Source organism: Sciurus carolinensis, chromosome 5, assembly GCF_902686445.1.
Source record: "Sciurus carolinensis chromosome 5, mSciCar1.2, whole genome shotgun sequence".
Taxonomy (NCBI): Eukaryota; Metazoa; Chordata; class Mammalia; order Rodentia; family Sciuridae; genus Sciurus; species Sciurus carolinensis.
In genome coordinates this window covers 2,505,504-2,532,280 of record NC_062217.1, presented here as the reverse complement: position 1 = coordinate 2,532,280, position 26,777 = coordinate 2,505,504, and the positions used below count along the sequence as shown (strand labels likewise).

At 54.2% G+C, this 26,777-nt stretch overlaps 1 protein-coding gene across 5 annotated transcripts in view; it reads right to left on the bottom strand.

The window, feature by feature from the left end:
• Window positions 1-26,777, bottom strand: part of Cars2 (cysteinyl-tRNA synthetase 2, mitochondrial) — a 38,693-nt gene that overhangs the window by 6,497 nt on the left and 5,419 nt on the right. For all 5 annotated transcript variants that reach the window (XM_047552073.1, XM_047552071.1, XM_047552070.1 and 2 more), the window contains 7 exons: window positions 20,870-20,941; window positions 20,242-20,347; window positions 17,777-17,860; window positions 13,113-13,242; window positions 11,570-11,703; window positions 8,335-8,402; window positions 255-321 (listed from right to left, as the gene is read on the bottom strand). In XM_047552073.1, the coding sequence (XP_047408029.1) occupies window positions 255-321; window positions 8,335-8,402; window positions 11,570-11,703; window positions 13,113-13,242; window positions 17,777-17,860; window positions 20,242-20,347; window positions 20,870-20,941 (661 nt within the window). The remainder of the gene's footprint in view (window positions 1-254; window positions 322-8,334; window positions 8,403-11,569; window positions 11,704-13,112; window positions 13,243-17,776; window positions 17,861-20,241; window positions 20,348-20,869; window positions 20,942-26,777) is intronic.

Sequence of the window (26,777 nt, the reverse complement as noted above, 5' to 3'; positions counted from 1 at the left end):
GAAAACTTCCACCAAGGGTTTGATTAAATGACAGATGTGAGGGCAGACAGAACAACTGGCTTGGGGCTGGGGTGTCCTAATGCTTCTAGGTTCCCTTCCAACAGCTGGACCTTACAGACGTGAAAGCAACCACGGACCAAGACAGGGCTTATTCACCACTGGCCCGAGCTCTGCTGTCCCCAGATGCTGTCCTTCCCAAGTTAGGAATGAAATCCCGTGGTTCCCAGGCTGTAGAGGCCACACTCCTGGCTCACCTGACCTGTAGCTGCTGCACATGCAGAAGAACCGGAAGACATCAGGGGAGAATGTCTGAAGAAAGTCCTGGAAAGGGAGGAATAGGCAGAGCATGTGTCACTTGGGGATCTGAGCAGTGACAAGTGAGCTAGGTGGTCCAAACAGTGAGAAATCAGGAACTGTTATGAAAGCACTTGCTTTGTCTCCAAACTTTCCTGAGCACTTTTTTCTTAATGATTTCTCCCATGGAGTTCTCTTTGTTCAGTTTCACCTCTGTGCGAAAGACAGGATAAAAAGCCCACCTGCCCTACAAGTCCTGCTGACCAGTCTCAGGGGAGATGACTGTGCTGCTGTCAGCCCTGGGGACTTGCGTCTGTGATGTGGAGAAGCAGGGGCCCATCTGCTGCCAGGTGAGCTAGTACTTGATAAGCACAGTGCTGTGCACAGGGAGGGATGGAGAGGAAGAGGCAGGAGCCACCCCAGCAGCTGGCCACATGTGGGGGAAGAGAGTCTAGGAAAGGCACAGCCAAAGTCAGAAGGAGCTGACATCAAGGCTTGAGCTCAGCGTCCCAAAAAGGAGCAAGGGCCCGTTTACCTCACAGAACACTGAGGTCAGGATGCACCAAGTGTTTCTTGAAGAGGAGACCATCCTGCCTCGTCTCCCAACAAATCTCTTCTAACAGATCATTTACAGAATGCCTGCACACAGCGACACTGCCGTATTAGGAAGGACAACCTGGCAAAGCTGAGGAGAGAGAGGGGCTCTCAGAGCGGCCAGCATCCAACAAAACCTCCCCATGTGGTGGGCAGCACTCCAGAGACAGGGCAGAGTGGGGAGGGGGAAAAGGCTATCCCGGGAAAGGAACCAGGGGCTCCCGATTGTCCCCTACCAGGTTCGCTGTGGGACACTCAGCCCTAAAGCTTCTCATCAGGCCTCCCTGGCCTCTGCCTGACAAGCTCGCAGAGCCCCTGCAGGAGGAGAGCTGCTGGTTACATTGTTACAGTCTCGTCTCCAGATCACCCACTGATGTGGCAACAACACCAGTGAGCCCCACAGGAGCTGCTGTTAACCTGCAGTCCACAGCCCTTCCTCAGCTGGGGCACCTTCCAGAGCTGGCCCACCTACCACTGGATAAGACATGGGTCCCCCAAGGTGCCAGCAGGAGTGCACAGGAGGCTGTTCATGGAGACCAGCTCACACTACTTGATAAAGTGGAAATGCTGTTCTAATACTGGACCACCAGCAACTCCCCGAGAAAGCTGAATGGGAGGCCTCCCGGGAGGAGCGGGCAGCCTCACCTGCTCCTGCCCAGGAAGGCTGTCTGGTGGCTGCTGGGTTGGTGAGGAAGGAGACTGCAGACTCGGCTGCTTGGGCTTGATCCTTCCTGGGGTGAAGAGGTCCTGGTCTTCCTCCGCCAGGTGGGAACCCCCCGCACCTGCTTGGGGTTCTGCTCTGTGCCTGAGGCGGGAGTCGTTCTCTTCTAGGGGTGGCGTTCCCCAGGAGGTTGTGGGCCAGTCCCCCGTCCAGGGGTTCTTGACCTCCTGGGGCCATGGTGGAAACGGGGGGGGGGGGTCTGCGTGAGGACAGTTAAGTAGTCGCAGGCCAGTTTCAACCACCTCTCACTGAAATGTGACACTTCCTCCCATGAGCACAGTCGGCAACTGACCGCAGCAGACATACGGGCTTGGAATGCTGGCCAGGGCTGTAGACACTGCCCCACGGTAGTGTGTGCTGCTGGTGGCACTGCAGTACAGCCAGCCAGCTGCAGACTGCTGGGGCACATCCGCAGGGCCCCTGTGAGCCTGTCTTCATGTAAACACTGTGCTGCGGGGAAGGGTGCAGGGACCCCGGGTTGCCTCTGTGTGTGTGTGCAGCCACGTCCAGTCTGACTCTCATCAATGATGACCCTGGCATTTCAAGTGCCACCTGTACATCTCCTGTGTGCTCTTTCCCAAACTGTAGAAAAACGAGATCATTTCTTTATCCCCAACAACCACTCAACTCTTTTGAGACCCTTTGTCCAAAGTGCCATGCGCACCGCTGCAGACCTGACTCACTCGTGTGGCCACATTCTGGTTTTCAGTCCAGCCTGCCTCCTATGGAGGTCCCCATGTGTCTGTGGAACCATGCTGCTCCCATGCAATGCGTGTCCCAAGGGAGCATGCTGAGAGATGAGCAGAGGAATGAGGAGCACTGTATAGCCCTCATCGCTTGCAGCATGCCTAGAGGTGACAAACTGTGGGCACAAAGAGATGAGGCTTAGCTGAAAGCCAAGCCCTCCAAGTCGCATCAAAGGTGCACCTGCCACACCCTGAACCTTGCTGCAGAACCAAGGACTGTCCCAGGTGCTGTGCCCACCAAGCACTCCGACCTGTTTTAGCCCTTGAATGGTGCCTCCTGGCATGCCACCGGGCCCTTTGCGTGGGCTTGTGTCCTCCAGAACCAGTCTTATCTTACCGTTCTGGGGAAAGGTCCTGGTGTGCTAATCCCCACATGTGTGCAGCACAAGGGCTCGGGCCGAGTCTAGGGCTGGAGAGTGTGGCTGGCTTCTAGCTGGCACGTGTCAGGGTTTCTCTGCTACCCTCTCTGACTGTCCCGTGTTGGTGACTTCCCCGGCATTCCTTCCTGTGAGCGTAGATGTGAACTGCCTCAGCCCAGAGTGATCTGCCTCGCGCTGGAGTGGCTTCCTCTATTCTGTCAGGAAAGCCTCTTCCAGCAGCTGTGCCAGGCAAGCCTGGCACTGCTCTGTTCTGTCTGGCATGTGAGGGTACAAGCCATCTGCACAAGGGCAGAAGCTAGGTTTGCCTCCCGTGAGTCTCTGGGGCGCCTGGGCCCAACTGTCCGCAGACATGGTGGTGGTGGCAGTGGCAGTGGTGCTTGGGGACCTAAGCCCTGAAATCCATGCCTTCTCCTGCTCTGTTCCTTTGGTGGTAGGGACCTAGACCCTGTTTGCTTTCTGCTCACATTGGTGGCCTTCATCATGCCATCTTAAAACTATAATGTTAGGGGCATTGCATCTTTGATGAATTTCTCCAGCTTAAATTTTGCTTCCTTCAGAACAAATAACACCTCCTGTATTTTCTGGGTAGCCATGTTCTTTGCTTCAGCCTGAGAGGAATCAGGAGGCTTTCCGGGCTTCCTTCCATCTGCAGCAGGGACTCAAACGCAAACCTAGGGACGCCCTCAGCATTCAAGGGTGTTTCTTCTCCCCACCAGGGGGCACTGTTGTTGAGTTACGTAAAGGGTTCAAATGGAAATCCAGAACCTAGTCCTTGGCACTCAGGTCTGTGGACAGTTCCTAAGAGCAACACAGAAAGAGGGGGTTCATCATGGCGACGGAACTGTGACGCTGTCCATGGACGGGAACTTCCTACTGAGTGACTGCTCTGCACCACACAACCGGCTATGGCTGCCAGCAAACTGACACCTGGCTGGAGAGTCTCGGAGGGAGTGCAGCCTGTGGGGAGCTCTGACCATTGGGTGGTGACAGCAATGAGCCCTCAGAGTCACTGCAAGCTCACAGGTAACAGGCGCACATGCGTAGGGAGCCTGCACGGTGGATGAGTGGCAGCGTTTCTGTCACCCCTGTGCTGGGAGGGGCTCCCGGTGCCCACCCTGGGCCAGCCCCTCACCTGCTCAGCACTTCATTTTTCCCTGCACGTGAACCCACAGCAAAGGTGTTGGTACTGCTCTTCAAAGAGGAAACAACAAAGACTGAGGTGCAGCAACAAGTGAGGTCAGGTTCAGATGGCTGCGCTCAGAGGCTGGGCTCCTTCCACATGAACTCTGACCTTGCAAATTTCCGGGAAGACCTAGGAGTTTCATGCAGACCATGATACTAGCCTACCTGTGGTCTCCACAGCAATGAGGGTGATAGGGGCTTTCTTCTGCTGGAACCAGAGTCAACTCATGTTTTTAACACAGGGGGCAATGGCTTAAGGTCCCCGAAAACTGCAGGCCCAGGGCAGGCACAGGCTAGCCAAAAGTCAAAAAATACATCCAGATGAACTCAGCAGCTAACAAAGAAACGTACCTTCATAATCTCACTGCTATTCTGCACCAATTAACAAGACTAACGTCAACCTGAATGCAAGCCTTCCAGCTTACCGTTGGGGGAGACCTGGGAAGTGGCTTCTCCACACGCTGCTGGCAGACATGGGAATCAACACTGAAGTAAGCCGAGTTTCCAGGCTGTATACAGCACCTGCACGCAAGTCTACCTTGAGGCCTCACCCTGAGCACTAATCATTATGGCTGGCACCCCGAATCTATGGGGTGCATCTCCATACGATGCAACCAACCACAGACCAGAATCATCTGGGGAAAGCAGTGCCTCTGTGCTGAGCTCAGCACGCCTGTCCCTGCCATTGCTCGCGGAGTGTAAACACAACATGCCTAGCGCTGATGCTTTACTAGGCATAGTAAGTGTCCAGAGATGACCAAAGGTGTGTGGGAGGCTGGACTCAGCATCCTAAGAGGCTTGGCATCCCTGGGGGGCCTGGAACCAGTCCCTCGTGCATGCTGAGACAGCACTACAGGCACTTAGTACCCAGCCAAGGATATTCACCACCGCATCGTGGGCCACAGAATCAAGGTCTCACGTACAAGTCCACAGGAAGAAAATGAATCATGGTATGTCCCTCCAGAGAGCCGCTACATGGTCATTAAAAAGAGCACTGACTTGGCAATATCTACAAAAATTAAAAAGCACATCCCCTGGCAGAAAACTTGGTATGATTTAAATGACCATCAGTGGGAGACCGTTTCAATCCGTCAAGCATCCACACACGGACACCAGCCACTTGAAAGGATGAGCCAGCTCCACAGGGCAAAGTGGTCCCGCCAGAGATTCATTATGTGAATAAAGCAAGTGTCAAGTGGCAGCAGCACCTGCAGAGAGCGTGTCAGCAAAGCATTTCTGCAGCCAGGCGAGGGGTGCGAGGCCCACAGCCAGCGCCAGCCTGAGCAACGCAGCAAGACCCTGCCTCAAAGGGCTGCAGATGTGGCTCAGTGGTTAGGTGACCCTGGGTTCAATCCCCAGTGCCAAAAAGAGAAATCTGTAGTGTCACACAGCCTGACTCCAAGGAGCCTGCCCGCCACGGCTGCTTCAGGAGAGGGACCTGGCTAGGGACCCTGGCAGGGTTCATGCTCCCCCTGCTTGACCTTTGGGTCTCTGCCACGTGCACTTCTGTGATGAAACCCCGTGCAGCCGGGGCAAGGCACACACGTGAGGCCGGGGGGCGGGGGACAGCTCACACGCACTGGGAAGAGAACACTGGAGGGACACCCCAGAAACCAAATGCTTGGCAGCGAGCAACAGGGTAGCGCAGTGGGCCACAGGCCTTCCTCCCACCCTGCAGAGTGCACCCTCCCGGCCTTTGAAGAGCTCCCCATGCTTGAGAAGTAAATGTGATGGAAGCGGAAAGAGACGCCATCAAACTGGATGTGGCTAAGGAGACCGTCCCGCCGTGGAGAGAAGGGAAGCGCCACCTGAGACTGCGCTCGGGCTGTGTGGCATGCTGCTGCGGCCACGGAGGGGACCCCTCCTGCATAGGAGGACCCCGGGCCCAGCAGATCCACCAAGCAGGCGACCCGAGCCCAGGCCCAGCAAGGAATGGCAGTGACTGCAGGCGGGAGTGGGGTTTCTTCCTGGGCTGAGGAAGCTGCTGTCAGGCTGTGACTGCGGGAATCTGCAAGCCCCCGAACAGCACGAGGGGTGAGCTGTGTGCCGTGAGGAGTCGTTCTTTGAAATGTAAAGAAGTCTTATCCCTTACTCAGTGGTTTTTCTGTTAACTATGATATTGGCATTAGACTTTGAAACTTAGTTTTTAGATGTTTTAAGATAAAGCAAAAGTCAATATGCTGTTATAAAAAAATGAGCTTTTTAGTAAAACAGCTGAGCTGATAATAACCCTAAACAGAATCCGTAACTCCACAACGACACTTAAGCCAGACAGAGAAGATTGAAAACTCATAGAAGAGGCCACAGACCTGGACACACCTGACTGCTCACACGAGAGCGCCAGGCTCAGGGAGGCTGCTGGGAACGAGGCCCCCCCTCGGGTCCTCGGTAACCACAAGAGGAAAGGGAACTGCAGCAGAGGGCTCTGGGCGTCCTGGAGCCAGGCAGTCAACCCAGCACCACTCTTCAAGGGGCCCCAGAGGAAGCAGAGCGAAGGCCAGCGTCACCTGCGTGGAACACACTACAGCCTCCTTCAGTCACGGCAAACACAGAAGAAAAGGGGCAAGTGGCACACAAAGAAGCAGGCGGATCCAAAGTGGGATGCCCAACAGGACAAGGGCCCAGTCTCTTCAAGAGTCAGCGGGAAGACAAGGTTAGGGTCAGCTGCACACCAGAAACCTAAGTCAGTGACCATGATTCCTGTGCTTGGAGGGGTTCTGACACACCATATGGCCAGCCTGTGACATCTCGGTGGGTCAAAGAAGCTAGCCATGAAAACAGATGCTGGGTGAGACACAAAGCAGACCTAGCCTCAGAAGCAGGAAGCAGAAGGGTGGCTGCAGGGATGGTGGCATGGGGAACAGGGAGCTGTCCAGGGGAAGCAGGGCTTTGGTCTCACAAGATGGAACGTTCTGGAGAGCTGCTACATGCCTGTGCGCACGTGCGGCATGCCTGGGCTCTAAGGGGCTACCACGGTCAGTTCCACACCGTGTGAAGACCAGCTTTCCTGAATGATCAAGAATACACAACAGCCAAACACAACTTGCAAACCTTGATGGATCCTGATTTTACACGAGAAGGAAGTTGTAAAACACGGTTTGGGGACCAATGGAGAAAACAGGTGACACAAAGAAACTGCTGCTGACTTTGCAGGTGCTTAGACGATGCAGGAAAGCACTCTCGTTTTTTGTAGTTGCACAAGGACAGTGTCCCACTGTCCACCATGGCCGAACAGCAAGCACAAACACAGGCCCAGGCATACGCCCCACACTTGCACTGGGGACGAGGTGGTCGCCCAGATGACTGCTGGCATAAGGGGCATGGGGAACTGCTGAACCAGCACACAAGAGTGGGAGATATGTCTGCCTGCTGTAAAGGAAACTGCCATTTACAAAGGTCCCGCGTCTGCACCACAAGAGGATCCCAGCGGCAAAGCCACCGTGCAGACAGCAGATCTGCCTTACGAAGCAGCCCTTCCACTTTTCTTTTTTAGGGCCACCCTCCCCTGACCTGCCCCTCTCTTGGGTTAGACTCCTTGGGGTCTTGCTGCCCAGGGCTCCCATGCAGGCACATGCAGGCACATGGTGACAGACCCGTCTTGTCCTGCGAGTCTGTCTGGTCAGTGTCATTTTAGGCTGCAGCCAGAGGACCTCAGATGGGTGCAGGGTGAGGATGCGTCTCCTCCCCACATAGCAAACCAACGACTGCAGCGTGTGAGGTGGCCTCTGCACGTCACTTTTAACTCTCTCTCTTCTGAAACTCTGATAAAATTGGGAAAACTTAAAATTTGAGAAAGGTGTGTATAAATGATCTTGTGAGGAGCTCTCCTCTCAGCTCACTCAAATTTGACGAGAGGAGCTTTCTGTGGTTGGGTATTTAGGCGACGATGCTCTGGTTACTATCTTTGTTGATTTATTTCACAATTAAAACTAAATTGAGCTTAAAGGCAGGTCCGAAGACGGGGTAGCGATCAAACCGTTCTGCACTAGTTCCCCCCACACACTCACAGTCCCTGAACCTGCACCACCACCCGGCCTTTCCAGGTTGCCAGGGCTGAGCCTCCCGGAGGCCGGCCAACACCAGACACACAGGCCACACGAGCACGGGAGGCTGGCCAGGGACACGGGGCCTAGCAAATGCAGTCCAGAGCTAAACTTATGAAAACGAAGTAGAAGAAAGAGGTGCCCTTCTGGGAATGCCGAGGGAGACGGGCAAAGGCTGCCAGGCTGCCATGGGAAGCACAGCGGGAGGTGTGGGCCTGCAGAGGCCAGAGGAGGTGGGGTATGGAGACAGGAAGAGCACCGTGGCTGGGAGGAGGTGGCGGGGCGGGCAGAGGACACCACACCCCGGTTCTCGGTTCTCGCACTACTGGCAGCTTCAGCAAGCTGTCGGCCCCTCAGGACACACAGCACCTTACCTTAATAGTGATGTAGTTCTTCAACGATTTGGACATTTTTTCTTCTTGGCCTTTCACGTGCAAATGCCCTGAAACAAAAACAGAAGCATTCCCTCTGAGCTGGGTGAGGAGACCCACCCCCAGCGTCTCCAACCCCGACCTAGGTCGCAGGAAGGAGGGTCAGGGAGGCTGGTCCCAGGCCCCCACTCCCTGGAGAGCCTGCCTGTACCACGACAGCACGAGCCCATGCAGAGGGTGCGGTGGGCACCCCCAGTCCTCATTCCCCAAGACAGGCCACGACGATGCTTGTGCTGCAGCTCTGGGGACACCCATGCCACCGTGGGGGATGACTACATGGCACCTGGCTCACTCACTGTCAGGCCAGGACAACCGACAAGCATGACTCAGACAGCACCTTTTGTACTCTTGTGCTGTGATGCAGAAAGACGGACAGGACTGACACAACTCGAAGACCTGATGGACCTCATGACAACCAGGCACAGGAGGAGCCCGTGCCCTGTCCAGCAGGAGGACCTGACGGACCTCAGCACAACCAGGCGCGGCGAGGGGCCTACCCCTGTCCAGCAGGACCTGCAGGCTCCCTGTGTGATGCCTTCTTCCCACACTTCTCTGCGTCACGGGATGGTTTCGCCCTGTGTGTGCAGGGCAGGAGGAAAGCCAGAGCAACTGAAGGGATTTGTAACCCTAGCCCAGAACTCTTCCTCAACAACTGTTTTATGGTTTATCTCCAAGGGAGAACCTCACTGTTCCTAATGGAAGTTTTTTCCTCCTTTTCTAACGCAACATCAAATAGAAGGGTGTTATAAGATGGGTGTTTCTAAAAAATGGTAAAATGTGACTCCCAAAAAGACAGGTAACCTTGAGTAGGTTGCTCTATATGACATGTCACACACAAAAGCACAATTAAAATTTTAAAAGTTGACAGCATTTGGAAGATCAGACACACCTGCTGAGGTTTGAACATTTAGGTCCTCGCCAGCTCATACAGAATCCTAGCCCCTGAGGATGGGTAGGAGGTGGAGCTTCTGAGAGGTGAGGTCTTGAAGTGAAGCCTCTAAGAGTGGGACTGTGTATTAATCTGTTTCCTGTTGCTATAATGAAATACCTGAGGCTAGCTACTTTATAAAGAAAAGAGGCTTATTTAGCACACAGTTCCAGAGATTCAAGGCCATGGAGCTGGCATCAGCTTGGCTCTGGGGAGGTGGATGGCATCATAATGGTGGCACAAGAGGGAGCAATCACATTGAGAGACAGGAAGCCAGAGACTGGAAAGGGACAGGCTCGCTCCTATGATGACCCCCGCGCAGAAGTGACCGGGGTCCCCTGAGAGCTGCTCTGTTGCTTCTGAGGGCAGCGTTCCCAGTGCCCCAGTCACCTCCACCAGGCCTTACCTCTTCAAGACCCGTCACCTCGGCACCACCACTGAGGACCAAGCCTCCAACATGTGAACCCTTGAGGAGCCTAGCGGTCCCTTAGAAAAGGACCTCAGAAGGATCCCTCACTCCTGCCACGTGGGACGTAAAACAGCAGCCACCTGAGGACAGGGAGCAGCCCACGGGACACTGGGTCTGCTGCAGCCTCCAGCACGGGAGCAGCACGTTCCTGTGACTGTAAGCCCCCAGCCCGGCTGTGCTGAGCGTAGCCCTGCTGACCAAGGGACACTGACTCCACAGCTCTGTCCCCCTCCACCGTCTGAGGAGAAACCCTAGGAACGTGGGGGAACTCAGGGACACTGCTGGCTTCCCAGGATAGGTCAAGCTGGCCAAGTGATCCCCACTGTGCTAGCAGGCGGCAAGAGCCATGAAAACAAAACAGCCCCTGTGCAGGTGGCCTGGCCTGCTGCTCCTGGGCACCCGGCCCCTCAGACCCAACAGAGGCTGACAGGGTCTGAGCATGGGCTTGAAGTCACCTGCACCACAGGTGTTGCTGCACCTCACTCCACCCAAGGGAGCCGGCCAAGGACAGCAGAGTGTCCACAGGGATCTCTATGGTCTCGGACAGTCCATGTGGCGAGCTGCCATGAGGGACACAAGGACACCAATTTCCAGGACCACTGAGTGGTGGTGCGGGACCCTCCCAACGGCCCTGTGCACATCTGCTCTCTGAGGACACGACCTGAAGTCCTTGAGACCAGGCAGAGACTCTCGTTTGCACATGATCTAATGTGGGAAACAGACGCCTGGCCCAGGTGGCGAATACCAGGTGCCCCGAAGAGTGAGATTTTAGTGTCCTATCCCCAAGGCAGTGAGCCCCAGTTGAAAATGGATGGCCACTCTGTTCAAGGCATCACGGAGAAGCAAGTGGCCTTCAGGTGCTGCTGAATTCAGGGAGGTGGTTTGCTAGTCAGCAGCTGTGACGTCTGGAGGGACAATCCAGGACTAAGGCTCCGCACTAAGGAGCTGGTCCTCCCCGAGCAGCAGCCGGAGCAGCAGAGGCGGCAGCGTGGGGCAGAGCCTCCCACGGGCCACAACGCCCAGGGAGCTGGGGGTGAAGCACACACAGGATGGAGTGCACTGCCATGTGCTTCCGTCCACGAAGAAGCCCAAGTGACCCCTGTAGAGACGGCAGCACTGGCATGGCCCCACGCTCCGTCTCCCTACAGGGACAACCTGATGTCCCGATCCAACCCAGGACGACGAGTCGGTATTTGTGAGGTACTGATGTCTGCACCCAGCCCCGCACCACACACACCCCTTTGTCTAAGAGCTCAGCTGTCCTTTCCAGGGGTTGGGAAATCTGGCTAATTCTGGCCCCCCGGCCGGTATCAAACCTTGAACATATGAATCTTCCTATGCATCAAACTGAGTTCCAAGATTGCTAAGCTCACAAGAAGGCTGAGCCACCGCGCTGCCCCTGAGACAGAGGCGTGGACAGCACAGCAGAAGGCAGTGTCCTCCAGGAGGACAGGTGCTGGTGACAGCACTGCAGCACTAAAGGCAGGGATCTGATGATCACATCGAGCTTCTGAAGTCCTATATCAGTTTATCTGAAAGAAACTTACATAGAACAGCAATGTAAAACACTTTCCACATTCTAGTCAGTTCCAGAAAGGTACTTTCATTATTCCAATCCAAGTTGTTCACAACCAAATGGCTAAAATTCAAAGATAATTTCAGGTAAATCTGTCTCCTGACCTGCTAGCTCATCTATGTATTTCCAAATGTGGCTGCTTCACCAATAAAGACAGAATTGACAGAACGGAAACAGAACAAAGTAGTTTCAAGTCATTACTCACCAGAATGTAGGAAATAGTTTCCCCATTGCTCGCACTGATGGAAGACCTCACACTGTGCGATCTCGTTCTCGTGATGGGGAAACGCTAAGTCCACCCCGCCCGAGTGGATGTCCAGCTGCCCTCCAAACACCATGCTGCAAGCAGAGTAGAGCAGGGAGAGAGTCACTTGGTTCCTGTGATGGCTTCTCACAGTCCCCCAACCTGTCCTATGTGCCGAAAACAGGTTCTCAGTTCAAACCAGTCTGGATGACCACATGCAGGGGAGAAAGGAACTCGGAACCTCACCACCAAATCCCTGATTCACAGTCTTTCATCCTGGTGAACAGGCACGATTCTCTTTGTTCCAGGTTCAACACCTGGTTTAAAAAACTTACATAATTATCTTTTCTTTCTTTTTTTTTTTAAATTTATTTTTATTGTAAACAAATGGGATACGTGTTGTTTCTGATTGTACATGGAGTAAAGGCAGGCCATTTGTGTGATCATACATTTACATAGGGTAATGTTGTTTGATTCATTGTTATTTTTCCCTTCCCCCCACCCCTTCCACCCCTCTTTTCCAGTCCCTCCTTCCTCCATTCTTGCCCCTCCCCCCATTATGTGTCATCATCCACTTATCAGCGAGATCTTTCTTCCTTTGGTTTTTTGAGATTGGCATATCTCACTTAGCATGATAGTCTCCAACTACATCCATTTCTTTCTTTCTTTTTTTTGTACCAGGGATTGAACTCAGGGGCCCTTAGCCACTGAGTCACATCCCCAGCCCATTTTTATATTTTATTTAGAGACTCGATCTCACTGAGTTGCTTAGGGCCTGGCTAAGTTGCTGAGGCTGGCTTTGAACTCACAATCCTCCTGCCACATGCTCCTGAGCTGCTGGGATCATAGGCAGATGCCACCATGCCCAGCCTTTTCTTATTTTCAATAGGGAGAGTTTAGTGGGTTCCTAACTTCAATGAGAGAACTATAAAATTGTGGGACTTTTTCATTCAGTTTTAAAACTGTAGTGGCCACAGATGAACAGCAAGGCAGGAGGATTCAGTCACACATTGGCTCTGCTCACTGGGAAGCCTCACGACCTGCAAACCTGGGCTGCAGGTTATCAGGCTGGTGGGGCAGGTTACCAGTGCTGGGCCTCCACCGGCACTGCTCAGGATGAGGCAGCACAGGCTGACTCGGCAGGTGAGGCCCAGGGCGGAGGAGTGCTCTGTGGGGCTGGGGTTCTTCAAATGCATGAAGACACTTTCAAAGGTGCAGCGGGCTGGCTGAGGGCCTCCCTGCCCAGGGGTCTGGCTCTGCGCATCACTGCACCGCTGCACCACCATGCCCAGGCCACCCGCAGAAGAGGCCAGGTAGCCTGGGGCATGCGGAGGAAACCTGGTGCACACTGCAGGCAGCCTCTTCTAGAAAGAGGATGTCCTGTGGAACGCCAGCCATGCCCTGGTTTGGCTGTCCCACTCGAGGGAGTCCTGCCCACGCAGGCTGCGCCGGGCTCGCTGCTCCCGTCCTCGTCCTCTGCCAGGTGCAGCCCAGGGAGCCTTACCTGGCCATGGCGGAGCACTCGATGTGCCAGCCGGGCCTGCCATTCCCCCAGGGCGAGGCCCAGAACACCTCCTGGGGCTTCGCTGCCTTCCACAGGGCAAAGTCGCTGGCGTGCCGCTTGTCAGAGTCCACTGCCAATAACAAACGGTCAGTCAGCAGGGCAGAGCGGAACCACCACAGCCGCCTCAGCGGACGTGGCTTGTGTGCATCCCAAAGATCCTGTTCCTCCTAAAATACCTCAGTGTCCCATCCGCGCACTATGCTCTCTCCCCAAGGGACAGAGGACTACTGAACAGTTCCACCTGGAACACGCAGAGCTTGAGGAGTACCCAGGGCCTGGGCAGCCAACAGCCAGCCAGGAGGGCGGTGGGCACTGCTGCTGCCGTCACTCTGTACTCTGCCCTTGGCTTATTTACCACTGACCGAGCTGCAGAGCAACATCCCAAAGTGACACCATCATACTGTGTGCAAAGGAATCAGCACCAGCCCCACTGCAAGCAAGGTGAGGCGGGCAGACGCCCACGGTGCGCTCAGAGTCACGCCCGAGTCTTCGGGCACCTGCCTCGCCAGCCCTCCCCACGCGGGCACGTCCCGCAGGGCGCCCACCCCTTCAGCGGCGCCTAAGGCGCTGCACTTGACCCCATGCTGAGGTCCACATCCAGCTCACTGCCACGGGGCTTACTGCCTCAGCTGTCCCCTTACAAAGGGCACGGCAGTGCTGCGGGTCACTCGCAGGCTGGGGAGCTGGACCAGCACCTGCAGAGTCCCCGAGTGTGTGTCACACTGAGGGAGCTCGATGTGGAGTGAGCAGAGACGGACAGAGCGTGAGAGTGAAGGGGATGGGCCACTCCAGGTGAGGGCGTGGCCGGCCAGAGGCCACGGCAGGCGCTCGGGGCGGAAAGTGGTGCCTGCAACGTGAACGTGGCTCCAGATGAAGCTGCACTTCCTACAACGCATCTTGCTGTCCGTGTCCGTGTGGCCCAGAGCCCCGGTTGGTGGCAGGTGAGACCACGGGGGAGCGGGGAGCAGCAGCCCCTCTGGAGGAGGCCTGTGCAGCTCCCTCGCCTCCGGGCTGCCTAACGTGCTCCTGGAGTTCCCCCAATGCTCTGACGGGTCCCCTGAAGAGGAAGGCCCACCATTTGTCCAGGTCACAGGGTGTGTGGTCACACTGGTGACGCGGCAGGTGCCCAAGCAGTGACACCCTGTGCAAGACTGCCTGCTCCGGGCCAGGTGACCGGTGTGCCCCAGAGCTACCTTGCCACACAACAGCAGGGCCTGTGTGTGGCACCGCGCGTCTCCGTCTGCCTGTGAGTGCTGACGCAGGCTAATGTCCAGCACACGAAGCTCAGGATGGCGGGCTTCCTCAGAGCAGACGCGTCCCCTTTCAGCCTCGAGCAGACGGGCCCTGTGTTCATGACGAGACTTCAGAGGCTCGGGAAAAGCCCTCTGGGCACCAGGCCAGGCAGGACGACTCCCTCGTGGGGCCCAGGAAACGGAGAGAACTGCCGCCTAACAACAGCACGTTACTGGAAGCACACAGGGTCACAGGTGGAGGTGCTGAAGGGACACCCTGGCCACAGCTTCGCCTCCGGCCAAGCTGATGTGGAGGGCACGGGTCACATGCTAACAGGCCTGGGCACAGAACACTGCTCAGGGATGGTGACGTGGGGATGGTGGGCAGACAGAGGCCAGATGGCACCGGATGGCCAAATCTGACGTGCAGACGTGGGGCACCTGTGCTGAGTGGCAGCAGAGGAAGGAGGGCCTTCGCGAAGCGACCTTCTGTCAGCATGGCTGGACCATGACGTGGGACGAAGAGCAGGTGACACTGGGCGTCCTGGGACCAGGACGCGGAAGAGCTCAGCACCTGCAGTCCTGGCTCAGCAGCATCTTGTCTACCACCTCGGCCACTGACCGTGGAGTGAGGACCCTCAGTGCCCATCCCATGTTCTCCAAGCACCATTCCCACCAAAAGGAAAACAGGGCTCAGGAGAGCGTGCCAGGGCCGAGGTGGGCCAGGATGCCTTGCCGCGTGAGCACAGAGCAGAGGAGAGGGACACGAAGGGCTGTGGAGGGCTGTGGCACCAACCTGGCGACACTCCAGTGACAAAAGGGACAAGAGAGGTCAAGAAGGTGGCGACACTGGAACGCAGCACATGCGTTTGAGACCACACGCTCCCAACGACTGCACAAAGACCAACCCTAACAGGTGGCCTCCCAAGGACAACGCAGAGACCAGCTCCACAGAGGCAGTGCCACCGGGTCTCCAGGCAGCAACCTGGCACTCAGCATTCTACAGATGAGCAAGACCAGCTGAGTGGCACCACAGGGAACCTCTCCATAACGCACCTGTGCCCAGGACAGCTCAGCCACCGACCAGAGGCAGAGGCCCTCAGTGTACTGATTGGAACGAGGGCCACCTACAGGTCTGCCTGCAGACCGAAGACGGGAGGAAGGCTCTGGATTCCTGATTACAGAGCCCCGAGGAAACAGGGACCACAGCACTTCTCAAATGCACTGTGGGGAAACGGGGAGGGGGAACACAGACAGGAACCCCCAGAAGGTGTCAACAGGGAGCACAGCTACGCGTCACAACTGTGGGGAGGGACCACCGGGGTAATGACACCAGGGGAGGTGACCACTGCTCAGAGAGTGAGAAGGTCACCACCACCACAGGCCAGTGGTTGCTCCTAAGGGCAGGAGGGGTGGACACGGGGGCGACACAGAGGCCCTGGAGCCTGCAGCCTGGTGCCACGGTTACCTCCCTTCACCAGAGGTGATGGAGAGACTCCACCCAACACGTCACTAAGCCGGACATGTTTATGTTATTTTTCACTGTATTATTACAACTTAGAAGTTAAAATAAAATGCTACTGCTTCTGAAATGACATATCCTGAAACATTAGAATTTTTTCATCCTGGGCAGAGTGACACACTTATGACCCCAGTGACCCAGGAAGCTGAGGACTGCTGTTTGAGGCCAGCCTCAGTGACTCAGTGAGGCCCTAAGCTACTTAGTGAGACTGTCTCAAAATAAAAAATAAAAAGGGCTGGGTGCAGCTCAGTGGTAGAGTGTCTCCCATACAAAGAACGAAAGCAAACGTACTGTGTTCACTGTGTGCAAGAATATGAGTAGTCATATTATCTTAGTTTTGCACAATCCTATGCTCTAATTTTGGATTTTCATATTTGCTTTTGTGTAAGAAAACAATTTTAATTTTACAAAGTGTTGCTGCAGGGATGTGAAGCAACAAGAACACTTTCTTTTATTCTTTTTTTGGCAAGACAGGAGATTGAACCCAGAGCCCTGTGCATGGTAGGTAAGAACTCTACCACTGAGCAACATGCCCAGCCTTTTTTCAATTCTATCTTGAGACCTTGTCTCACTAAGTTGCTGAGGCTAGCTTTGAACTTGTGATCCTCCTGCCTCAGCTCTGAGTTGCTGAGATTATAGGCATGTGCCACTGCACCTGGCTCAGGAACTCCCTTTCATTGCTGGGAGTCTTCCAGAATGGCTCACCATTCTGGAAGACAATCTGGCAGTTTCTTACAACCAAATGTAGTCTTACCATATGATCTGGCAACCATACTCCTTGGAATTTACCTGAAGCTGAAAGCTTATACCCAAACAAAAACCTGTGCACTGGTGTTCACTGCACCTTTATTTATAGCTGCCAATACTTGGAAGGAACCAAGATGTCCTTTAGGGAGTGAATGGATAAATAAATTCGGTATACCCAGACAATGGAAAATTATTCATAGCGAACAAAAATAAACTCTCAAGCCCTGAAGATGCACAGGGAACCAGAATGCGCATTACTAAGAGGAAGCAGTCAATCTGAAAAAAGCTCGTACTGTATGATTTCAACTCCGGAACATTCTGGAAAAGTAGAACTATGGAGGTAGTAGACAGACCAGCAGTTGCTGGGGAGGGTGGCATAGTGCAGTGGATGTGCAGACAGTAACTACTGGGCCACACTGTCATGCTGGAAACCTGTCTCTGCATCTGTCCAAGCCCACACACCCATGGCACGAAGAGGAACCTAAGCTATGCACTCGGGTGACACCAACAGTTGGTGCTGCTCATCCACTGTGATAAAGGGATGCTCGGAGGGTGATGCTGGCAGCTGGCGAGGGTCAGTGCTGCAGGGGAAGAAGTCACAGGGGAACACTCTGGGCCTACACTCAATTCTGATGTGTGCCCAAAATAGTTCCAAAAATAAAGTCTGTCAAAATAAAATCGAAACTGGCAGCTGATGCTAGAATGCATAACCCTCACAAACCCCTGCACCCAGAAGGCACCCGATGCCTGCTCGTGGCCACATGCTGGTGGGGACTCCGTACGTGATGGGAGCAAGCCACAGCTGTGTCAAATAATGCCTGGTGTGCAGATGCCTTATACCGTGAACCCCAAAGCAAACAGGAGAGAGGGTGTGCCGCACGGCTGCCGAAGCAGAGCCTGGCGGGCAGCGCTGCACTTGCGGCTGGAAATCCATACTCCTAAGTTTTATTCCCAAGAAGGGAATTCCATTTGCAATGTGGTCGTGATCAGTGCAGGGCCAACATCACCATTTCTGAGCAGGTTAGGGCCCAGCTGCGGACCTTGCCCTCTGGAACCCACCGTGAGACAGGGGCGCGAGGCCCACAGGCAAGCTCAGCACCCACCTGGCTCTCCAGCAGGCCCAGGCGCCACACAGACCAGTCTGCCATACTTGTCTCCTCTGGACTGCAGATCAAAGTAGACGTTGCCTGTTTCATGAAATAGTTATGAGGTCATCACTTCTTGTCTGAAACATCAGCATCTCCTCAAGGCGGTATCTAAGGAATTATTAGAATTTAAATACAGAAGATGGCATCCTTCACCTGGCCCGTCCACTGTCATTTTTAAGCCAGAATTAACAATTCTGTATTATAAATGCATGATCTGGACACAACACATCGTGCAAATGTGACAGCAAAACCAGATGTAAGTTCTTTATGAAATGTTGAGACAATCGTGAGGAAGCCTTACCTGTGACTTCACTCAGTCTGTGGGCTTCACCCTACATGCCAATTAGCAAAGTTATCTCTGGATAACTTCTCAGATTACTTTTAGTCTCAGATTAAAAACAACAGCAGCACACTGCAAGAATGCGTAGGGCTGTTCTTTTGCCAAGATGCCCACGATCATCCACTTTTTCAGAAGGAGGGTCCAAGATCCTTTCTGCTGGACCGCTGCAGAGCAGGGCTGACTCTGGCCACTTCTGACTCTGACTCGTCAGGAAGCAGAGCTGAGAGGGAAATGGGCAGAGCTGGACCGGCTCCCTCCTAAGAAGGTGCTGCTAAGGCTGAGGGTTGCCGCTCAGCACCCAGACCTGGCACCAGCCGCCTCACTGCTGACATGTAACCATCGAGGGAGCTCAAGCGGTGCAGACTTCCACCTTCACAAGTTTTTCATTTTTAATCTTCATGTTCTTTTACTAACACAGTTGCCAATTCAGATCTGAGTTATTCTTACTGGGGACACTGGTCTGGAAAATGGGTGCTTTTAAGACCAAGGAAACTTAAGACGACCAAATATGAGCAACACCTGGCACAGGCACTGTGTCCCCAGCTCTGATAGACACAGTGGCTGGAGGGAGGGGAAAGACAGTAGCTGGGGAAACAAAATCAGGTGGCCCCGTAGCAACCCTGTCTCTTCCATGTCCTCCTTGTCATGAGTTGGCTGGGAGACAGACCCCAGATAGAAGAGACCCCAGGGGCCTGAGGGGAGCTGCTTTCTGTCAAGCAGCACTGGGCCGCGTGACTAGCCACCGCCTGAGTAGCCGCCAGCTGGACTGTGTGATACAGACAGATGCAGGCCCGCCTGTCTCATCAAGTGGCAGGGCAGCAGGGAGGGGTCCTGTGCTCCTGGCAGCAAGCTCCAGTTTGTCACTAAGTCCTTCACAAAGGTCTTGCTGGACTTGAAATCTAAAAATGCCAAATTAGAGCAAGTAAAAACCACAGGGACCCCATCTGTGCAGGCTATGAAGTGAGGATCCCTCCCAGCTCCCACCCCTGCTGGCATGGGGACCCTACAGGAAAGGGGAACGCAGCCCTCAAGTCCTGTATCCGGGATTGGGTCTTAGACGTTGCTATTTCCATGCAACAAGCATTTCGACACCTGGGTACCTGCAGCCCTGGGCTGGGAGTCCTGGTGGATCATTCAGCGAGAGAGGAAGGTTCTGAGGTCAGAACTTTCAACCTGGATGGGGAAAGGCCTGACTACGTTCAACAGCAGCTCGCAGCAGGCCGCCCTGGCTACAATTGCGGCACAGACACTGGGGCTGAGAAGGAAGGTCACCAAGCCTTGGATGGCAAACGGACGGGAGGGTCCGTGAAAACCAGGCGCGAAGGCCCCATGAGACAACTGACTGGAGAAACTCATAGAAAGGGCCAAAGGAGGGAAGAGCAGGGAGAACAGGGTCGGTCAGAGACCAGGGAGAACCACACCCAGCGAGCGCCTTGATTTGACTGCAGTGGGGGTGGGGGCGGCCAAGGGAGGAGGGGTGCTCAGGGAGGAACTCAGAATCGCGGTCTGATGACAACCCTGGGGCCCCTTCATTCAGAGATGCTTGTTCAGGTGTCATGGACAACTAACTTTGGAGGCCCGTTGACAAACGACGCACCCACAGAGAGAGTGGTCCAGGGACAGACCCTAACACGAAGAAAGCATGTCTCTGGAGGTCCTGCTCTTGTGCCATTTTGTTACAAAAATTCCTAAGCTGAGCTACAAGAAGACCATAATAAATGCATGCACATCTCCCACCTAGATTCCAGACTGTACAAGACCAGCTCTCCAGGTGTCCATTGCCTTCTGAGACCAAGACGCATCTTCGAAGGAACTGACTCGAAAGTTTTGTGGGGAGACATGACACCCCAGAACTTTTTTTTGCAGTGCAGGGGATTGAACTCAGGGCCTCACACGTGCTAGGGATGTGCTCTGCTGATGGGTTATGCCCCAGCCCAACCCAGAACATTTCTGCTGCAGGAACCAAATCAAGACAGACAGTACAGCACACAGCACACCCCACAACTCAGATGTGTCCCGCTGCTCAAAACCCCAGTGGTATCACTCGATGACTGACCAGCCTTGGTGACATAAAGCCTACCTTTTGCTGTCGGATAGGCATGCCCATGAGCAATTATTCCTTCAATGAAAGAAATTATCTGAGGAATGTTTTCAGTTACTCTCAGGTACACGGTGGGCGGGAGAACCTGGAAGGAAGCAGAGACAATGGTGTTTCCCTCATTCAAAGTCACAGTGTGGACTAGCTCGACACAGATGGAGCAGTCATCGAGTCCTAACCACCACAACTGCTCAGGGCAGCTCCAGTCGGTTTCCCCTGAGTTTCCCAGCAGACTACAGATAGACAAAGCCATCGGAGTGGTGTATGGGGCTTTGCAACCGGCCTGGCGCCGGGAACTCTTATTAGTTCATGATAAACCAGGTCCATTCCAGCCAGGATGAAGTCACTTTTCTCCTCGCCCCTAAGAATGCCCCTTTCTGACCAAAATTGCAGGAATCCAACTCATCGACAGCTGCACTGTCCGTAAGCCCCCAATAAACAGCACCCTGTGCCATCCTGTCTGTCACCTCCTTAGGTCTCAGAGTGGCACCTTGGGACCAGGCCTCACACGCTCAGACTGGAAGCTCTGGAACACTTAGATCAGCCCCTGCTGCCCATCACAGTCCCAGCATGCTTTCCTCACGGAAGGAAGAGTCGACCACATCCTTACCTTCAGGGCTGCCATGTCCTGCTTAAAATCTTCTTCATACAGACTGGCCAGAGAAGAGGGCGACACCTTCATCTGCAGAAGGACCGGAGAAGCAGGTTAGAGCCTGGGACCCCAGCGGCACCCGAGAGGCAGGCGCCACAGCCGCGCTGCTCCCGTCACACCAGGCAGAGGGGCTGCGTGAGGCCTGCCGCGCCAGAGGGGCGTTAGCTTCAGGTGCAACGCCTGCACTGGAGGCTCGCGTACTGAAGGCTTACTGACCTTGCTCTCTGGTTAGCGAAAGAAAGAAATGGACCATGTCACACTTTCCCTTACGTGAGGAACAAGAAGCCTCTTCTCTAAAGCAAGCGCAGAGCCAAATCTAGACTAGGTAACAATCTTCTCGTGCATGTGACATGGGCAAGCTCTCTGCCTTCAAGGCAAAGCCCCTCTCTTGCCTTCAGGAGGAGAGGAACGGTCAAAAACACCTTCAAGAGGACACCTCTACAGAAACACTTTGAAAGTAATTTAACACACCGATCGGGGTCATGTGGCTGGGCTCCTGGGATGGGTGAAGCCACCAAAGCCGCAAAGCAGCATGCCGCACTTTGAATGTTAGTGCCTCTGGGGAAAATCTCCTGTGAGATTTTCACAGGAGGCTGGACCCAAACCTGGGCTCATCTAGGTTTGTCACAGTCCAATAGGGACGCTCTACGGACAGAAGCTGGCCCGGCACAAGCAGCCCACGGGCCACCACATGCGCGCTATTTTGTGCTGGACCTCCCTGACCTGCGCACCCCATAAAATAGGTCTCCGTAACTTTGGGTGAGGAAGTTTCTGCTCCAGAGCATTAAGAATCTTTCTCAAGCTTCTCAATGCCTCACCGAGGCTGGGCAGCCAACCACATCACCCAAGGCCTGTGCTCCTCCTGCCCGGGGCTGTGAAAGGGCACCCTCGTCCCAGCAACCAGGACCAGCAAGGACTCACCGAAGGCAGGCACCTGGTGAGCTGAGAGCTGCTCGCCTGGCTGTCCTTTCAGCCCTGTGTGCTTGGCAAACTGACAAGCTAAACTCTCAGCCATCACTTTCTCTGAAACGTGGAAATAATCCCACCCACTGTCCCTCAGACCACTGTGAAGCCTCGGTGTTAGGGGTAGGACAGCTCTGTAAGGGAAAACACAGGGGCTGGGGCGCAGCTCAGGGCTGCAGCGACCGCCCAGCATGGGCGAGGCTCTGGGTTCATCCCCAGCACTGCAGAAAACCACATGAAAACAGCAACATCACTAAAGAGAGCAAGAACCCAGTACCTAGCACAAGGCATAGTCCTGCTCCTGGGCACAGTTCGGTGGCAAACACAGACCATTTAGTCAGGAAACAGGTTGACATATTCTTCCAGAGGATGAGGCCATGCTGAAAGTCTCGAGTACTATGTGACTGTGGATCTAGAGCTCCGCAGGTTGCTTTTCTTTTCCTATCTCTAATCTCACTCTTCTGCACAGATAATTCATCTCCAGATTTCAAATGACTCAAAGGGTGCACACTGGCTTCCTTCCCAGGAAACACTGCGGCCAGTTCTCACAGCCATGAATGTGGCTAAGTCGTGTGTCAGACGTGGCCACTCCACACCCTGCTCCAGCTCTGGCTTCCTCCCCTAATGGCACAGTTGGCCCAGACCTCTGCACCGCAGACAGCTGCCCTTCGCAAGGGCTGCCTGTGCCCGGTCTCCCCAGTGTGTGGGCGCTCCCTGGCCAGTCCCTGTGATGGGCGTTCTCGTCTTCGCTGCTGCAAACTCAGCCGCACCTCTCACAGCACCTGCCACTACCGTCTCAGAGCCGTGCACCTGGAATGGTAAAGGCTGGTCAGAGGGAGCACGCACGCATACTTGACTGGCCACTGCCAAAGCGCCCTCTGTAGAAACTGCCACCAGCACCTGACCAGCAACACTAGGGTGTCTATTTCCCTCACCCTCGCTAGCAGTGTTAGCAAACTTCTAGACTCTGTTGCTGTAACACCCAAAGGCTTTTCTGTTATAATTTTAATTTAAACTTCTTTTATGCAGAGTGAGCTAGAACATCTCACATGTTTAGGGACCATTCTTATTAAACAATTTCTAACAACCCCTGCCCATTTTTCTATTAAGTTGTGGTCTTTTTCTTATTGATTTGTAGGAAGTACTTTTGTCTGTGATATAAATTTCAATTTTTTTTCAGTTTTTCAACATTAAGGTTATGTCACACAGAAATTTTTATTTTTATATTTTGCAATCTTTTATATTTCTGAATCTTTTCTCATAAGTGGCTTTTGGGTTTGGAAACAAACTGGGAAAAGCTTTCCCCAACTTAAGGCTCTAAGAAGTGTCTTGGGGTTTCCTCTCATAATTCGTGGATCCATTCCTTTTAGGTTTAAATCTTGGATCTGCCTCAAATTTGGCTGTGAGGCCTGTATCAACTCTGGTTTATTTTGTTCTCCAGATGGCTAACCACCTTTCAACGCTTTTTAATGAATGATCAATCTATCTTTCCTCCTCGAGGGCCTGACACCCCCTTAATGACTGGGTCTACCTCTGGACTTTCGTGGGGGTCCACTGTTCTCTCATGGCCTGTACAGTCTGACTTCCACGGCGTGATAGGGACAGGAGGCAGACCGGGGGCTGCTGGGGCAGTGGGCGGGAGGAGGAGGGGGCCTGGTCACGTGGGGTGGAGGGTGCCGTGGTCACAGGCCCGCGTCTCCACATCCATCACCAACACCGCCGGCACACATTCTTTGAGACTTGCATCCCTGCTGCTGTGGCTCCCGTGCACCTACTTTGAAGGGACCAGCGCGCACACGCTGTCGCACCAGCCGCTCTCCCCGTCCACACGGGGTGCTCCAGCCCAGGAGAGGTGCACAAGGTCAGAGGCGACCACGGATCTGTGACACGAACGCCAGTCCACTGCTGTGGGTCGAGGAGGGGAGCCACACTCGAAAACCTGGACCACACTTCTTTCTTTGCAGTACTGGGACCAAACCAGGGCTCTGTGTCCTCGAGCACTCTGCCACCGCGCACTCCACCAGAACGCGTGATTTGCGAGCCACCAGTCACGCCACACGTTGGGACAGAGGTGCCCTCTCACTTGGCATCATGCAGGCTCTGGGACAGGTGTGGCAGGGGGACTTGTCCTTGCCGTTTCAGGGTGTATCCTAGTGCCCTCCTCGTCCAGGAGCACTGTCAGCTCTGCCCCCGGGGAGCCCTGCTGTGCTGGGCCTCTGCACTCAGACTGAGCCCTCTAGCCTTTGCAACCTTCCTTTCTAGGAGCCAGAGCAATGCCAGTCAGTGTCCTGAAGCAAAAAGAGTGACCGGCTTCACTCACTGAGACAGACAGAATGATTTTTCTCAGCATAAAATGTTGCTATGCAAATATGCCACACCTCTTACTTCTTACCCCAGAAATCTATGGGATTTAGTGCTGACAAACTAAAAAATCATTCCAAAAATTAAAGTCAAGAGAGCAGAAAAGTGCAATGTTATAGCTGGACATGGTGGCACATGCCTGTAATCCCAGCTACTCAGGAGGCTGAGGCAGGAGGATCTCAAGTTTGAGGCCAGTCTGGGCAACTCAGTGAGACTTTTTTTAATAACAATTTTTTTTTTTAAAGGTGGGGCTGTAGTTTGATGGTAAAGCACTTGCTTAGCATGTGTGAGACCCTGGGTTCAATCCCTAGTACGTTCCCCACCCCAAAATGTGTGATGTTGTAACTTAAAATATTTTAAAAACAAGTCTTGGAGCAAATGGCATGAAGGTATCAACCATCATTACAAAACCTGCATTAGAAGCAGCCTAGGTGGAAGAGGGGGTGAAGAAAGTGTGGTCACCCATCACCCTGGCCCACTGTTCTGCCTTCAGAAGGAGGAGGCTCGGCCCAGGTTAGGCATGGGTGAGCGTGAGGCCTCGACACTGCCAAGAGAACCGCTTCCGAGGGACAGAGTGCAGGAGTCACTCAAAAGGGGTCCACAGAAACAGATGGGGCTCCAGGGCGGGGCAGGAGGGGCGTCGTCTGGGCTCAGAGTTTCAGACTTGGAAGATGATGCACGCTGCAGAGGACAGGGGTGGTGGCCGGCAGGGCAAGTGTGCCCCTCCACCAAATGGCACTCCAGTGTGGTAAACGTCAGGCTACATCATTAACAATGGTAAGAAAACAGTTTTCACTTTGCCTTCAAAGAGTCTGCATTAGATTTTTTTTAAAAAGCCTTTTTACTGAACACTGAAAAGTACGTTCTCATAAGTACGGTTTCAGCCGTGATGACCACACGGAAGCGAGACGCTTTTTGAGGGGAAAACAATAGACTCCTTTACCTGTGCAGACACGTTCTGAGACCCGCAGTGACGCCTGAGGTCATGGATGTGCTGACCCTGGGCACACTGTGATTCCCCTACACGGACACAGGCACGAGAGAGCTTAATTATAAGTCAGCACAGCAAGAGATGTGTAGCGACAACTGAGGACAGATCCAACAGTTCTCATAGCTTCTCTGACGAAGTGTTCTTGGCTTTGAGGCCATTACTGAACACAAGTGGCAAGCTCATGACTGTCTATCTGATGACCAGACGGCCAGGTGAGTGGCAGGTGGAGCACGCACAGCATGCAGAGGCTGGAGGAAGGGGGGAGGCTGGAGGAAGCAGAGAGGCCAGAAGAAGCGCGGAGGCGGGAGGAAGCAGGGAGGTTAGAGGAAGCGTGGAGGCTGGAGGGAGCGCAGAGGCTGGAGGAAGGAAGCACGGAGGCTGGAGGAAGGAAGCACGGAGGCTGGAGGAAGCATGGAGGCTGGAGGAAGTGGGGAGGCTGGAAAGAGCGCAGAGGCTGAAGGGAGCGTGGAGGCTGGAGGGAGCATGGAAGCTGGAGGAAGCAGGCTCCTATGGCAGGGGTGAGGCAGGTTGGAGAGCTCCCGCCACACTGCCCAAGTTAAAACTGATAAACTGCTTATTTCTGGAATTTCCAATTCAATGTCTTTAGACCATGGCTGACCATGGGTAACAGACACCTAGGAAGGAGAAACTGAGGACAGGGAGGAGGACTGTAATCTGTTACAGCAGCACGGAATAGACAAAGACAACAGCTTCCAATCAGTCGGACTTCAGGAAAGCCTCACACTGGAAAACTAAACAGGAGTTTGTGCTCCATTAAAGCCGCCCACAGCTCTCCACCAGACGCCAGCAGTCAGTCTGCCAAGGGAAGGAGAAGGGGCAGCAGGCTGCCCGTCCAGGGGGCTGAGCACAGAGCGGGCGGTGATCCCTCCACTTCACGTGTGTTAGAAGTTCCCACGATGACAAATTTGCACCAGCACTGAGAGGCAAAGGTACTGAAAGACTATCCCATGATAACGGTGCACAGAAATAGGCCAGCCTCAGGAGGGCTGTGCGCTCCGCTGCGTGACTGCCCGTCATGCAGGTGGGCACAGTGTTGCGAGGAGGCAGGGGGAACATATACCCATTTCCAGCTTAGCCCTTACAAGAGCGTCAGGCCAGCAGCAAGGAATTCAGAAAAGACCAAGTCGAGGACCTACAGAGCCCTCTGGCACAGGTAATGTGCAGGGCACAGCACTCCCAGTCACCCAGGAGAGCCCAGGAGGCTCCAGTCTCCCGCCAGGCTGGCAAGGACAACCTCACAGCTTCTGAGGCTCCACCGGGAACCACACTCCAAGGTTGGAACCAGACCTTGCTGGGCCCTCGACCTGAGCAGGAAAGACACGGTTTCTGCCAACTGCCTCAGTACCTGAGTCACCCACACATGCACGGCTCTGCTGGCAGGGGCTGCGGTCAGAAGCCCTAGGCCTGTGGCCCTCCCCAAAGTCTGCACAAGCTGCAGACTCTCCAATCCCTTTATGCTCTCCTGTAAAAGGCAGAAACGTCCTACAAAGTAAAAGTCCTATCATCTTTGAGACTGTCAAGGAAGTGGGA